The sequence below is a fragment of the Oryzias latipes genome, chromosome 13 (genome assembly GCF_002234675.1).
Source record: "Oryzias latipes chromosome 13, ASM223467v1".
NCBI classification, from domain to species: domain Eukaryota; kingdom Metazoa; phylum Chordata; class Actinopteri; order Beloniformes; family Adrianichthyidae; genus Oryzias; species Oryzias latipes.
This window is the reverse complement of record NC_019871.2, coordinates 10,746,259-10,760,974: the sequence shown is the minus strand read 5'-3', so window position 1 is coordinate 10,760,974 and position 14,716 is coordinate 10,746,259. Positions and strand designations below refer to the sequence as shown.

The 14,716-nt window shown below is 43.1% G+C and overlaps 2 protein-coding genes across 3 annotated transcripts in view; both read left to right on the top strand.

Moving 5' to 3' along the window:
- rtn4rl1 (reticulon 4 receptor like 1) overlaps window positions 1–14,716 on the top strand; it is a 184,129-nt gene that overhangs the window by 82,130 nt on the left and 87,283 nt on the right. The window lies entirely within an intron of this gene.
- Window positions 11,483–14,054, top strand: LOC110016086. 2 transcript variants are annotated; one of them, XM_023961719.1, is made up of 5 exons: window positions 11,483–11,749; window positions 12,547–12,615; window positions 13,134–13,208; window positions 13,524–13,577; window positions 13,655–14,054. In XM_023961719.1, exons 3-5 carry the CDS (start codon window positions 13,173–13,175, stop codon window positions 13,877–13,879), a joined length of 315 nt encoding a protein of 104 aa, XP_023817487.1. In that variant the 5' UTR covers window positions 11,483–11,749; window positions 12,547–12,615; window positions 13,134–13,172; the 3' UTR covers window positions 13,880–14,054. The 2 variants fall into 2 exon arrangements, with proteins under 2 accessions (XP_023817487.1, XP_023817488.1); XM_023961720.1 differs by lacking the exon at window positions 12,547–12,615.

Sequence of the window (14,716 nt, the reverse complement as noted above, 5' to 3'; positions counted from 1 at the left end):
GTTGTAACAAAGGCAACACTACCTCATAGAAGCTTTTTTGTTTAAAAGAAAGGCTTAGGGACTTTCTGCTGAAATGCGTCTCTCCCTATGGTATAAGAGCGCATGCTACAGCTCCTCTGTGATGGCACATGTCGATTCATAGCTGAACCAAGTGTCCATAAGGGGAGAGGCTGCAAAGTGTAATGTCATAGATTCCCATGTCTGTTTAAAATTCCAGTTACTCTCCAAATCCTGTCAGTGACATTCTGCTCACAGCAGTCCTGTCTAATTAGACGGAGACACAAAGAAAAACAAAATCTCCTGTGTTTTTGTCTTTTTTTCTACCACTTTGTACATGTCCTCCACCTTACAGTGCCTGAGGTTTTCTCTCTCCTTGCACCCCAGCCTGCTGGATCTCAGAAAGATGGTGCGAACTATTTGCTATGTCATGATGTTTAAACACTTGCAGTGAGGAATTGACAGAATGATTTTATTTAATGTTTTTGTTCTCAGAAGTGATAAGAATTGCATTGTGCTTGTTCCTTTACAAATGCAGTTTGGGTGCAGATATTTGAGTTAGAAATGCTTTATTTTCCTGCAGTTTTTCCTGCTGTATCCAATTTTCTATACATTAAAAGACAACAAGATAAATTCGGAGCTATCTGAGGGTTTTCCATTAAATTATTAATACAATGTTCAGTGTATGAGAATGAAACGTGTACTATAAAATCTAAAGATTTGTGTAAGGTTCATCTAGTAAAATTGTTGTCATTTATGTCTCTTTTTTCCAATCTATAGTCTATATGTTTGCCTGCATGTTTGTCTTCTGCTTTTGAGGAGGATCAATATATAGTGAGGTGTCATTTCAGCTCCATGTTTATTTCCTCCATCGACTTCAAGGATTTGTGATGAGCTTCCCTTGGTGTCATTATCCATAAAGGCTCATGTGCATAGATGCACAGATGTGGATATATGTTTTTCCGCACACTCTGTCAGGCACTCACACCATTTTTTACCACCCCAGCTAGCACAGCTGTGCCAGCAAACCGCTTCCTAACACAACTTTCCAAAATACCAGCTGCCCCAACGCTTGGTCCAGCTTCCCCAGTGAGCCATGTTCATTTATAAAAGAGTCTGTGTGACAGAATGCTGAGCTTTCCGCAAAAACACACACAGGTTTTTACATGTATTGTCCCATATGGGCATCTGTTGCACTGGTAACTTCCCAGCATCGTGACTGTGCGTCAGCTGTGCTGATTCTATCTATATGACTGCCACCTGGATGTGCACCACAATCCCGATTGGATTCTGTTAATAGGAAAATCCAGTCTTCAGATCGCTTCACATCGTCATATTTATCTGCCAACTTTAGAAAATACGAATGAATATAATAAATTAATAAATTGGAAAAACAAGAAAAATATAAACATAAGTCAACACAGAAATCTGCTGTTTGATCATATCAGCTTGGAAAAAATGTCAGCCCAAAGCTCAAGTAACTTTGAAAGAATTCAGTCTCTCTGGTCTCCTGTGGTTGACTCCATGACTTAGGGGGTGGAGGGCTTGGTCGTCGCTGCTCCTTGCCCTTCTGCCGTGGTTTGGGGTGGGGGTCGGGGCTTCCGGTGCCTGGCGGGGGCGGTGGGGGGCTCCGTTGGTCGGGGGGTCGGGTCCGGTGCCTGGGTGGGGCGGGCTGGGGCGCTGCGTGGTCCTCTGGGCTTGGGTGTGGGGGTGCGTGGTGGGGGGGTGGGGTGGTGGTCTGGCTTGGCTTGGGGGGGTGGTCCCTTTGCCTGTGCTGGGGGGGGTTGGCGGGGGGCCCTGCTCGGGTGGGGGGGGCCCAGCGGCGCCGGATGGGCTGCCCATCTGCACCTGGGGCTGGGATCGGCCCTTCCCTGGCTCTGGGACGGGACGGGACAACCCTCTCGGGGCCCCCGGTCGCTCTGGGTGTCACCCGCTTCGGCTGCGGGGTCTGGGGTGGGGTGGGGTGGGGGGCTTGTCGGCCCTGTCCTGTGGGGGGGCGTTCTGGGGGGGAGGGGGGGCCCATTATTAGTACGGGTCGGGGGGGCTAGCGGGTCGGGGTCTCCGCTGAGGCAATCAGTGGTTGCCTCGGCCGGTTGGCCTCCTCGGTCCCGTCGAGGCCTGACCAGAGCTCTTCTAGGGCCGGCGTCTGGGGGTGGGGGCCTGGGCTTGCTCCGGGGGGGGGGCGACGCTTTCTGGCTCCTCTCTCTCTGTGTGGGGTGGGTGGTGCCGGGCCTGGGGTGTCGGCGCCTCCGGGGGTGGGCCCCTGGGCTGGGTGGCCCTGGCCCCTTTGCTGGGGGTGGGCTGGGGGACGGCTGTTTGACCACCGGGGGACAGTCTACCAGCTGTCCCCAACTTACCCCCTTCCTTATATAACCTCATATTAGGGTGAGGGGGTGGGGGGTCTAGCCTGCGATGCGCCTTGGGGGGGGGGCTACTTGGGAGTGGCCCCCCTCCTATGGTTGCCGTATGGAGTGGGCCCCCCCTCTTTCGGTTTTATTTGCACCTTAGACATGTAGGGTCCTTGGTAGGGGGGGTGCTTGGACATCACTGCAAGCAAGCAGCAGATGTCCTCCTGGCACCCTACCCGCCAATTTTAACCGCACCTTAGACATTTAAGGCCCCTTGGTGTGGAGGGTGAGGGGACATCACTGTGAGTAATCAGGAGATGTCCCCTTAGTGCCCTACTCGCCAATTTTAACTGCACCCCCCTTAGTACACACACCCCTCCCCCTTCAATATATACATTCAAACATAAACACACACACATGCACACAAACACCCTCTCAAACACCCATACACGCACACACATTTTACAAGGAAGGTGGGACCTGGGTCCATCTGTCCCCTACCCCTTCCCTGGTGGGGGGTGCGGGCCCCTTGGCGATGGCGGCCGTGTCCCTTGGGTGCCGGCTCCCTGGGCCCGGCGGTGCTCTCTCCGCACGGTGGGGGGGTTCATATTACACCTGAGCCGGGGGTGTTCGTGTCCCTGGGGGGTGGGTCCTGGTCCTTGCCCCCGGGGGGTTGGGCCCCGCCAAACTTCCAACATGGCCGAGCCTGGTCGGGCCATATTTATAACATCCCTTGTGGGCCGCCCTTTTTTCCCCGGGGTTCCCCCCTCCTGGGCGGGGGCGGCGGGCCCCTGCCTTGCTCCTACCTGGACCAACCGTGGGCCGGGTGGGTGGCTGCCTGGAGTGCGGAGCGGGTCTCCCTTGGGGGGTCCTGGCTCGTACCTGGGGTCGGGGCGGGGGGATGCCCGGAACTCCTGGGTGGTGGTGGGGTGCTCGTCTGGGGCTGTGGGCGTCCCTCTCCGGTGGGGTCCTGCGTTGGGCTCTTCCGGCGCGGCGGGGGGCTGCTTTCCTGGGTGGGCTGGGGCGGCGCTCTCTTTCCCTCTGCGCCTCCCTGCTCTCTGGCTCTGGGGGCCTCGCGGCGGTCCTGCTGGCCCTGGCCTGGGTGGCGGTCTTGGTCGCCCGGGGGGCGGTTGTTCCCTGCCTGTTCCCGTGTGGCGTTGGGGGAATTCCGGCTGCCGCTGCTGCTGCGGCGGGGGTATGGGTGTGGGGGTGGCTGGGCGCTCCTCCTCCTTCTTTTCACATTCCACCATCCATTTTAGAAGAACATAAACACTCACCTGAGCACAGGTGTTAGCTCACCTTTGCACTAATAGTTTGCATGATTGAATGAATGAAAGATTTCACACTAGTTGGTTTAAAGGCATAGGTATGCGTTCGTGAACACTATCTGTTTTGTGTGCATGTTGACATGTGGACATTTTTGCGGCTAGCAGGTGTGTTGATAATATTTGAGTGTGTGTGAACAGGCCCCGCCCTTTTTGTACTACATTTGAACCGTACCGTAACGATAAACAACCAGTAAACCTGTCTGCTCTATGCTGCTTCATGGTCTTACCCCCCTTCCCCTCCTATTATCACCCTCCTACCCCCCCTCTCTCTAGCGTCCCTCTCTCTTCTTCCCCTCTTTCCTTTTCCGTCCGGTCCAACACCAAAGATTTTCAAACATGATTGAAATTAATAAAGTTTGGCCTCAATTACAAAAGGGGTTTATTCAGACATACCTTTGGTTTGTCTGAAGATGAATAACCCTTCTTGTTAAAATAAAATATGTCCAACACAAGAGGCCCTCAGCTCTCATCTGTTTGCCTAGCTGTTGGACAGGACAAGTTAAAAAAAAAAAAAAATACGAATGAAAAGGCTCTGCTAATGAGTAAAATGACAATAGAGAGGGATTTGTCAGAACCTGCACCTGGTGTATTTTTGTTTCTTTTCGGTCATGATTTATTAGTCATCTTAGATTTCCTTCCCTAAAGGATCAAATATATTTAGAAAGTACTGCAGATGGATAAATGTTTTGTTTCGGTGTTAGTCATGTTTCAAGCTTGCCTTGTTTGCAGTGAATTGGGGGGTCTGTCTAATGATCTGCATCAGAGAAGGATAAAAAATCATTAAACACTTCAGCAGTTTTTTGCCGTCTTCGAATTGACCTTATGCAATGTAGCAAAATACCTGTCTTTAAACTCTGATTTTCTACATTGCAATTTTGATTTAAACTATTGTCCTTTACTGTCATTTGTTTTTGTTCTCCAGCTTGACCTCCCCGTCTCTCCTCCTGATCACATTAATTGAAATTGTCTCACTTCATTAAAGCCGTTTTCCAAAAGCAGAACATATCGCTCTCATTTTCTCACCATGTTTAATTATTAACTCCAGCTTCATTATCACTTATAAATAGATTTGTGCTATCCATCCACTTTTAATCATTTCTATCATTCACTTCATATCTGGACTTCAACCTTTCAGTAACTAACAGTGTCTTCAGACTGGAAAGGTACGTTGGTCCAGGCCACGTCCGCTTCATTTGGTCCAGATCAAGTCCTGAACCATGCGTTTGCCTGTATTTAGATTGCCATCAAGCGGACTTTCATGTTTAGAAAACAGTTTGTAAAAAAAAAAAAAAAAACCATGGGAATAAAGATCTCTTCAGTCGTTGGCCAGGAATTACGGGGGCAAGGCAATGCAATGAAAGAGAGTAATGGAGGGCCTACGCTTTGCAATCCTTGGCATGATAGTTCACTTATTCAAACTTTAGATTTTACACAGAGTTTAATCTGGCTGAGTAATCTCAGAGCCAACCGCAGCTCAGTCCTATTGGAAACGAACCGTGACCACCTCGAAAGATGGGTCTGAGAGCGACTCCTGGTCCTGGACCAGGATCCAAATGTATGGAGACTAAATGAACCAAAAAAACTGCCTCGGGCCTGTGATCTCATGAGTTATATCAGCACTTTCTGGCAGACAAACACGTTGTAACAAATGACCATACTGAAGCTTTTACTGAAGCTTTATAAGGTTTTGTTTATTTATTTATTTATTTTTGTAGTCATATACGTTTTTCAATTAAAGCTTTTTTCTTTTTGTCAGCCCCATCCATAACTTCTAACCTGAGATAAATGAACTGCTTGACGGAAAAGGCTCCATCAGACTTGCTGCTGCTTTGAATGATTGATGTTCTTTAAAACACAAATCAGAAATACCAAACAGAGAGAAAAATAAGATACATAATGTTTGGTTCTGTTGGGAAGCTGGAGTAACTTCGTCCTGTCACTGAGCTCCAGTGAGTGGAATGACTTCTCTCCATCATGCAATTTACCATCAACAGACAGGGATCTAGGCATTAGTGGTATGACCATTGAGCTCGCTGACAGGCATTGAGGTGGCTCATATAGCTGAAGTTGTGGCCTAACTGAGTGCTCAGCAGCTGTCAGGAAACAGTGCTCTTATCATGATGAGTGCCCTCAGGATGTTGTAGACCATTACAGACTGATAACAGTAGTTTGGAGCTCATCAAAGAAGTGAAATCAGTTCAGCAAAATAAAAAAAAAAACAAATCAGGCTGAATTAAGAAGTGGGGAGTTGAAGTTTACAGAACCATGACAAGGTCAACAATGCCATGAAATGTTTCAGGTAAGAAGTATTGTATGACTACAATACTCCCCAAGAGGTACTCTTAGCGTGCAATGGTAGTACCTTGCTGAAAAAATAGAAAATAGAAGGTAATAAAGTACAATAAAATACAAGGGGTGGAAATGATTGAATACATAGGTAAATAACTGTAGACATGTACAACTCAGTGTTTTGACTTAAAAAGTAAACAGCGTTTGCATAGCCTACCTGGTTCTTGCAAGACTTATAAGCTAAATTTAGAAACATTTAAAAACATTTGTTTGTACTTGTTCATAGGAGGAATTGGGTTAAGTGATAGGTAACAAGTTAGTATTGTAGCTCATTTAAACTTATTTCTTAAGTCCAAGCTAAAGAAAAAAGAGGGGCCTGTTATCCAAACTGATGCTGAAGTAACCAGTAATTAACATTGTGATGTTTCTATAAATTTGGTGAAATTTAATGATTATCTTTAATTTTTTTAAGTGAACAAAGCAGAGCAATGATCAACTACAAGCTAGTTATTAGCTGGTTTGTAATAACAACGTTACACAAACCGTCTTCTCTGACAGCCTGATGTCATTAAGTAAAGTTTGTGCTTCTTTAAAGAGTAAATTCTAATTATTGACTCTCCCAAACACAGGAAGTGAGTTGCCTGGTGGAGCAAAGTCAAGTGAAATTGCCAGACAATAATTATTGGATTAACAATGGATTCCAGTGTCTCATCCAAAGGCAATCATTAAATAGGTTAATTGAAGCCACTCTGGAATGCAAATACCTAATAGTGCTCCAGGATGCCATTCTGAGAAAACGTTATTATTCAACTGCATAATGCAAAATAATGGTTTCTAAAAGAAAATGTAAAAAAACGAATATTGCTTCATCACTTCTAAAATTGATGCACAGGCAGACAAATAGAAACTTGCTTTGCAGAGGGAGGAAGCTTTTATATTACTGAATAGAAAATTATGGTGGAAGGATAATTTCTTTGGGGGGGAGTTCCATAATATCCTGAGTCTGCTCCAGGAACAGTCAGTTTCATCAAGCAGGCCAGAACAAACAGGACCAGCACCAGTCTGCATGCTCCTGCTGTGTGGAATGTGTGTGTGTGCTGAAGACTTGATAGTAGAACTTTTGTGTGGGGTGAAAAGTGATGAATGGGAGTTGACGCTCATTAGTTTTTTGTTTTTTTTTCCCCAGCAGTAACATAGGTCAAATCTGAAACATATTTTTGACAGGAAATAACATTTTTGTTTTCACAAGGAAACCGGCTTTGAGAGGGAATAGACAGCGCTCAGTCATAGTGTTTTCACTGACAGTTGACAGGCAGTCTGAAAAATCCTGTTTGAATATGTGTGTGTGTGTTGGGTTTTTTGAAAAAAAAAGCATCAAAAGTGCTCTGTTCAGACTCTCTCTCTCTCTCACACACACACACACGCACACAAGGCACGCATACACGCACACACACGCACGCACGCACACACACACACACACGCACAAAGAGTAAATAAATAAATAAATGAAAGGAGCAGTCTTCACCAGCATGCTTCATCAATCTTTACATTCCCTGTTGTTTCTAAGACATTCAACTCACATCCATGCATCGTCTGTGGCCAAAATATTGGCACTGGCTGTGCGGAGCCGGTCTATTTTGATGTTGTGCAGAAAGACAAACAGGCTGAGCTCCTCTGGAGGCCATCAACCAGACCGGAGCAAAGCAACCAAGCTCAGCCAGCTACTGCAGCTTGTCTGAGCTTGTTTGGATCAGCTCAGAATCTGGCTGTGATACATCTGGCGCTGACCCAGCTCCAGAGCCACCTTGCATTCAGAGGCAAATTTCCTAAAAGATTGATGAAGAGACTGCATGTGCAGCAGGAAGACACACACTGACTAGATCTGTCTCATTTTGGGTGAACATATCCAGTACTGATAATGCACAGTTTTGTTTTGTTTTTTTCTTCCTGGCCAGCTGCTTAAATGCCATCTTGTTAGTGTGAGCCTTCTATCGACTGCTCTAACCTCTGTCCACAGTTTCTCCTGAAACTTCTTTAGGGATTTGAACGGGATTGAACTTTGATTAACCCTGTTCACCCACACAAGGTTATTGCAGAGGCAGTGTGAGATGCCAGTTTGTTTCAGTGAATGAATGTAACAAAGATAATATTTTCCCTTCTTGAAAAATGAAATTTAAAAAAAGTGCTAATAGGGCATTTTTTTGTTCACATATATTATTTTAAATCTTGAGAATATGTAATAAATTCGAATGAAAAAATATTTAAATACCAAAAATCTTATCAAAATAAAAATACCCATTTGTTAGGAACATTCCAAAATATATATTCAAAATATTTTTGCACACCCAATATTTGATATAATTTTTCTGAATATTTAATTGAGTTTTATTTTTGGAGGGTAATTTTGCTTTACAATACAATAAGTTTAATAATGACCAATAACAAAATAAAGATATACTATCTTTTAAAACAAACACACATACACACTGCAAAGGCCTCCCATAATTTTTCACGAAGCAATGGTTGATGTACACCCGTTTTTATAGGATGCGATTGAGTCGAGAACCAGCCATCCATGCTGACCATTCCTGTTCCCACAACCATATATAATTAAAATCTGTCAAAACTGGTGGAAGGAAATGTAACAAAAACGCAAAAAACAACCCTCAGCAGTGATTGTAATCCTTTTTCATACGTGGGCTGGCAGAGCAGGAACAAAATCGGTCCTCAAATCACAGGTTGACTGCTTTACTTCTGCACCACAGCCTCCCCCTATTGTTATTACTTTTTTTTTTCCTTTTTCAGAGCAGCAAGGTAAGCAAATAATAGCTGTTATACATTTACATAAAAGCTTCTTTGTGCACTTGTCAACCTAAAATTTATCTTAGATTTATTGTGAAAAATATAAAGCCCAACTAAAGCAACTACAAAAAAATAAAACCCAAAAGGTTACAGTTATAAATGAATTTGAACTGCATCTTTGCAGATGTCAGTCTAGTAGATTCCTTATATGGTATAAAACACACAATATTTTTGTATTGCTTTCAATAGATGAAAAAAGTCATCTTCTTTTCTCATTTCACTTGCTTTAACATCCACTGTGCCCTCAGTCTTTACACAGCCTTTAAAAGAGCCCTGGGTTTTAATTGAATCCCTTTATTGTGTTCAGGGAATCTGCAATTTTAAACAGATATTGATAAGAGCAAATTATCAAACACTTCAGCAGGTAATAGCAGCAGGTAATGAGAATCTTTTGATTGTCTCCGAGCTGATCCTGGTTCTGTGTGTCGGTCAGCTTTGAGGTCTCTTTTAATTCAAGGTGTAATCCTCCTTATTCATAGTAAATTATACCCAGAGGACATCCAAGAGGTAGCAGATAATTCACCTTAATGAAATCTAAGAATTGCTTTGCCCCGATTCAAATGAACTAGTTAGAAGTATTGCTCTGGTAGGTTTGTGACCTTTTCCTTTTACTTTCCATGGAATCTTGGACATTCAAATCAATAAATGGAACAATACAATATGATACAATAAAAATAAGGCATTAAATTGTTAGAGAAAACCTTAAAAAATTTACTAAAACAAATGGGTGTCAGCGACTTCCCTATAGAGTCCAGGAGAGGCTACCATGGATGGACAAACAGGGTGTGCATGGGTGGCTTTAGTGAGGTGGTGTTTACCAGACTGGGCTTTGAGACCAGGGATTAGTTCTCTCCCACTTAAGCAACGGGAGTGTGCTCCAGCTTTGCTGCTGGAGTATCCTGCACTCCTCTCAGAGAGATAAGGCAAGCAGAAGCCGCTCCTGAAGAAGCTCACCGTGTATGCAAACACCATGGGATGCACTCCTCGAGCCCACACACATAAAGATGGAAAATTTAAGAGTGAACACACACCATCGGCCTTTAGACACCACCAGCACGTAGGGGAAGTCTTGTCATTGGCTATCTCTGTTTAATAATTGCAGTGCAAACAGAAACCTCATAAGCATAAATTCCCTGCCTTGCATGTGGTGGGATTAGAAACAATGAGGGGAGTCACAAATGGAGTATGGATAAAGGGATAAAAAAAAAAGAGTAGAGGCACTAGTCGTGCCGAAGAGGCAGGAATCAGTTCCCACAGTAATAACAGAGGAGCTTGTAGGAGGAATGATGCAAGGGATTGGATCTTTCAAACGGTAATCGCTTAGCTACCCAAAGGGGACAACTCCCTCTTTCCTGCTCCCGCTCTCCCTCTTCAATCCCCTGTCAGGACAAGGAGGAACAGCCGGTGGATTGAAATGTAAAAGAGGCAGAGGATCAGAGACAGGTGGAAAATGAAAGGAGCAAAGGGCAGAGTGGGGGAGAGATGAGGCAGAAATGCTGCCAGTACCTGTTCTAGAAGGAGCTACAGGCAAAGCGCTTGTGCGTTTGTGTGTTTTCTCACTGTTGTTTATGAGCATGCCTCCAGAGACAAAGTGTTGAAGAACACTGTTAGGGAGGATGTATGCTATACCCCCGTCAGGAATTGTCACTCATGAGAAAATCTGCAGGAAAAGAGGGAAGAAGTGGGATGAATGAAACGCAGAGTGATATCCATCAGTAATGTAAACAGCTGGAGGTGATGCCAGGACGAAGAAAAATTTGGTGCTGTCACTTCCATGACAGCCTGCTAAAGGAAACGTAGCCATGTTACTGTCAGTTTTGCCGCTGCTACACAAAAACTGTTATGAAATCAACAGCAAAATCAGATGACGGACCGCAACTGTTGATGGTTTGGAGTAACCCTTGTACTATCCTAGGCACTTTAACGTTGGGAGTTGGGTCATCTAGACCCACTAGACAGTGTGCTGAACCTTCAATGATTTGTGATCTTCACTGGTGTCCATGGATTACATGAAATCTTTCCACCTTTATCCACCTTTGTCATGCTAGAGAGAACACGTCAAAGTAAGGGTGGGGTCATCTAAGATAGCACAAGGGTTAAAGCTGCTGTCGTTTTAAAGTTTCTCTCCAATGAAAATTGAGGTTTTTTTTAACATGTTCTTGTAGCATTTTTCTCATGATGGGAACATATAAAAATAAATTTAAGATTAAAACTGCTTTTCTGAGTATTGCTTTATTCAACTGATTATGAATCAGAATCAGATCAAAAAGTGCAGTTGGATAAAGCTTGTAGTTGTTACATAGAATCTAAAGTTGGCAGGCCAAACTCCCAGCTCCACTCCATTCCAAAAGGGGGACCTGGCTGCAGAAAAGATGGCGCCCAGACATCATTAGCCAGAAGCAGAAATTCTGGAAGATTTCAGAATTGTGGCATCTATTATTACAACTTTTTAATCTGATTAAACAGCTTAGTGTGCTGTTGTAAAAAAAATGGTAGGCCCAATTGTTTTATTCCTTTCAAAAAGGATAGGCCTATTACCAAAAGTGTTCAGATTTGTAAAGCTGTTAACCTTTCAACACCAGAGCTTTAGCTCCAGTGTTTACATTCCTTCAACTACACTGAAAAAACGGGAAAAGTGGGGTTGTTCAATTTACAAATACTAAACATGTTTGTTTAATATGAACAAATTATGTTTACCTTCGAAACATAATATAATCTTGAAAATCACACATAATTTCTTGCTGTGTTACTTTTATATATTTAAATCATGTTGACAAAACATGAAATAGTTATGCTTGATCCTTTGCCCCTTAATTTTGGATAAGTAAACCCCATCGGTGAAGAAGCATTCCAGGAGGAGAAACATTGCAGTCAGCCATTTTAGAGAAGCTGCAAGCACCTGCTGGCCGGAGGAGCTTAAAAAAGGTAAATTAATTTAATCTAACAAATTGATTTAAGGAAATGAACGGCGTTCATTTATCATTACTGTTATTTTTTCACGGGGAAGAGCTTTGTAACCCACTTTTGTCGTAGTTATCAAAGTTAAGGCTCTGCGCGCCACTTTTGTCGCTGGCGGCCGCAGCCCTCTGACGGCAGGTAGGGGGAGGTGAGCGCGGTAAATTCTTTCACGTCGAAGACAGATTCAGCGGTAAACACGGTGATTTCAAACGATGTGCGGGGAAGAGTGGCGAGTAGTTATGCCGTAGGAATTCGCTTTCGACAAAGGGGCAGTGGGCGCTCGCGGGCACGGCGGTTTATTTTTTTCCCACAGGCGAAAACCTTTGCCATGGGGGTTCATCGTCACTAAGTGGATTTCTTTTTGCTAAATTCTGCGTTGAGACCGAAATTGAAGGAAAATGTGAGAAGCTATCATTACTATCATTATTTCGTTTTTCCATACCGTTCCACCATGAGCTAGCTTAAGGACGGCATTATTTGACCAGCAAACAGCACCGCACTTCTGTCTCAGTCAGCTGTCAATCATTCTCCGTGCGCGTCTCGTGCACAGAATGCGTTCGGTTTGTCCAGTTTACATAGATCTTTGGTTTCAATCAGAGCTTTGTTTTCATTCTATGATGCTGAACATATTTTTCTATGGAGATTTTAGCTTTGAGAGTTTAAAATGGAGTGAAAATATTTATGTCCTTTTGGAACAAGTGTATAATGTGTAGTAAAAAGTTTACAGCCTTAGTTATAATAATGTCTGTAATACTACTTCACAGATTCCCCCTATTTGATAAATTAATATGGTGTGACGGGGTCCCGCCGAGAAAGGATGCAGAGGAGCCAAGGTGAGGAGGATCTGTTCTTTATTGCCGACACTGATGCTACACGCAGGGCCATGCAGCATACAGCACACACTGTCACTCCTCTCTTTTCGCCACCTGCAGTGCTCACCTTTAAGTGGGATGCCACGCCCACGGGGCGTTGCTCTCAATCCCAGCCAGGCGGCACCACAGGTGGTAATCATAGCATACAAAATACAAACAATAAAACCCGGTGTGGCCCCCCCTCGGCATCTGACGGTGCCACACCGTCACATATGGGAATCCTTTATGGGTGGGGGGATTAGCTACTCCCGATCTGCTAGTTTAGTTTTGCAGTTTCCATCTCAAAATTCGCGGGTTCTCATTAAGCGTGGTTTGAATCCTGTGGTGGGAGGGGGGTGTCAAATGTTCTTTCTGGTCTAATTTCTTCAGAATATTTTTGCAGCTATTGATTTCAAACCAATGCATGTTTAGTTAGTAAAATTACACAACAAAGCTGTGGAAGTGTCACTCTCTATATTTATTTCCTGATTAATTTACAGAGCTCATCACACAACACTTCCAACTGCTCCTCCCTGATCATGCTGGGGTCCATGCTCCAGTCTTCACTGAGTCAGGTGGGTCCCCTTCACCATGCATTTACCATATATTATTGGAATTATTGTCTCCTGGATTGTCATCGAATCCTGAGGTAATCAAGATTGCCAGCCCTACTCTTTACACACAACTTTTATGCAGAAAGATACATACATAATAAATAATGAAATTGATGATTGATCAGTTATCCTACTACCTCTGTTAACATGACACTAAGGATATAATGATTTTGTTAACCCAGTAACTATAACATTTATTGATGAGCCAAGGGTAAGAATTGTATTTTTCTGAAGTTTTCATGTGAATTTAAAATTTGTTGTCTCTTTGTATTTCAGACTGCTGACCTTCTCGCCAATATAAGCAAGTTCAGGGGTTTATTCAAAGTACAGGTGAGTTGTGTAATCTAGACGTTTTAACTAAACTTCAAATGTAAACTGTGCACACAAATATTTTCTGTGTTCTTTAGAATGAAGACCATGCAGCAATCCAGGAGGCAATCGAGGACACCACGGTGGGAATTTCCCTCCTAATGGAAAGTGGCGAGGAAGAGGACATTCTCATGGTCCACATCTCCCAGGCTGTGGTGGTCGACCCACCAAGTGTCAAGAGTGGCAGTTGCCAAGGCTTTTTTGACCTTATTTACAGCACAAATCTGATTACCATCCTCATCTCAGAAACACCTTTGAGGTAATTCAAAGAAAAACTGTAATAGAGTTGTAGGGCAAAGTTGTGTCTAAGGTTTCAGGCTTAAAGAGCCGACTCTTTTAATAAAAATGACCTTTAAAAAGTTTTTCCTAAGAAGGGATTCCAGCTGTCTGCTTTGGCTCTGTTATCTTCTGTTTAATAAAAATAGCAAGCCCAATTTATATTGATTTGTACTTTTTGCTACACTGTAAACATATTTTTCAAGTTTAGATAATAAAAAAGTTAAATCTGAAATTTGTGTTCAGTGTCATATGTTCATTGGACTGTAATAATGCACAAGAAAGTATTTGCTTTAAATAATAATCTGCAATTGCAATTTTATTTTTCAATTTAAATTTTATTAAAATAATTTATAAATTAAAATGAACTATGTAGGTAATTTCAAAATAATAGTTTTGCTAAATTTTTATTGTCTTTTAAATTTTTGAAAAAATTATGGTAAATGACATAATAAAATCTTGTTTGTTTCTGTAAAATTATTAGGTGCAGAAACAAAGAAGCATTCATTACGGTAGAACATGATTTTATTATGTGCAATAATTATATTGGTTCAACATGATCTTTTTGCGCGCAACCGATGTCCATGATTTTTTTATGTCAATCCAACAGATCTTTTTTTTCAGTGTACTGTAACGTTTCAGTCCTTAATGCAATCAACATAAATCAACTTTTTCTGTTGTGGAGAAAAACAACTTTGTGCAGGTATGCAACACTTTATATTGGTAATGTGTTGCATACCAATGAAAAGCCGCTTTAAAGTATTGCTTAAAGCTGCTTTTCTCTGCAGATAAGCTGATTCATGTTGATCGTGTAAATAGTTACG

What these genes read in the sequence shown, in the direction of transcription:
- LOC110016086 (XM_023961720.1), top strand. Translation starts at nt 13,173, where the DNA reads ATGCTGGGGTCCATGCTCCAGTCTTCACTGAGTCAG. An exon ending in TCCAGTCTTCACTGAGTCAG is followed by an intron (nt 13,209 to 13,523) that starts GTGGGTCCCCTT and finishes TTTGTATTTCAG; the next exon opens with ACTGCTGACCTTCTCGCCAA. An exon ending in GGGGTTTATTCAAAGTACAG is followed by an intron (nt 13,578 to 13,654) that starts GTGAGTTGTGTA and finishes TGTGTTCTTTAG; the next exon opens with AATGAAGACCATGCAGCAAT.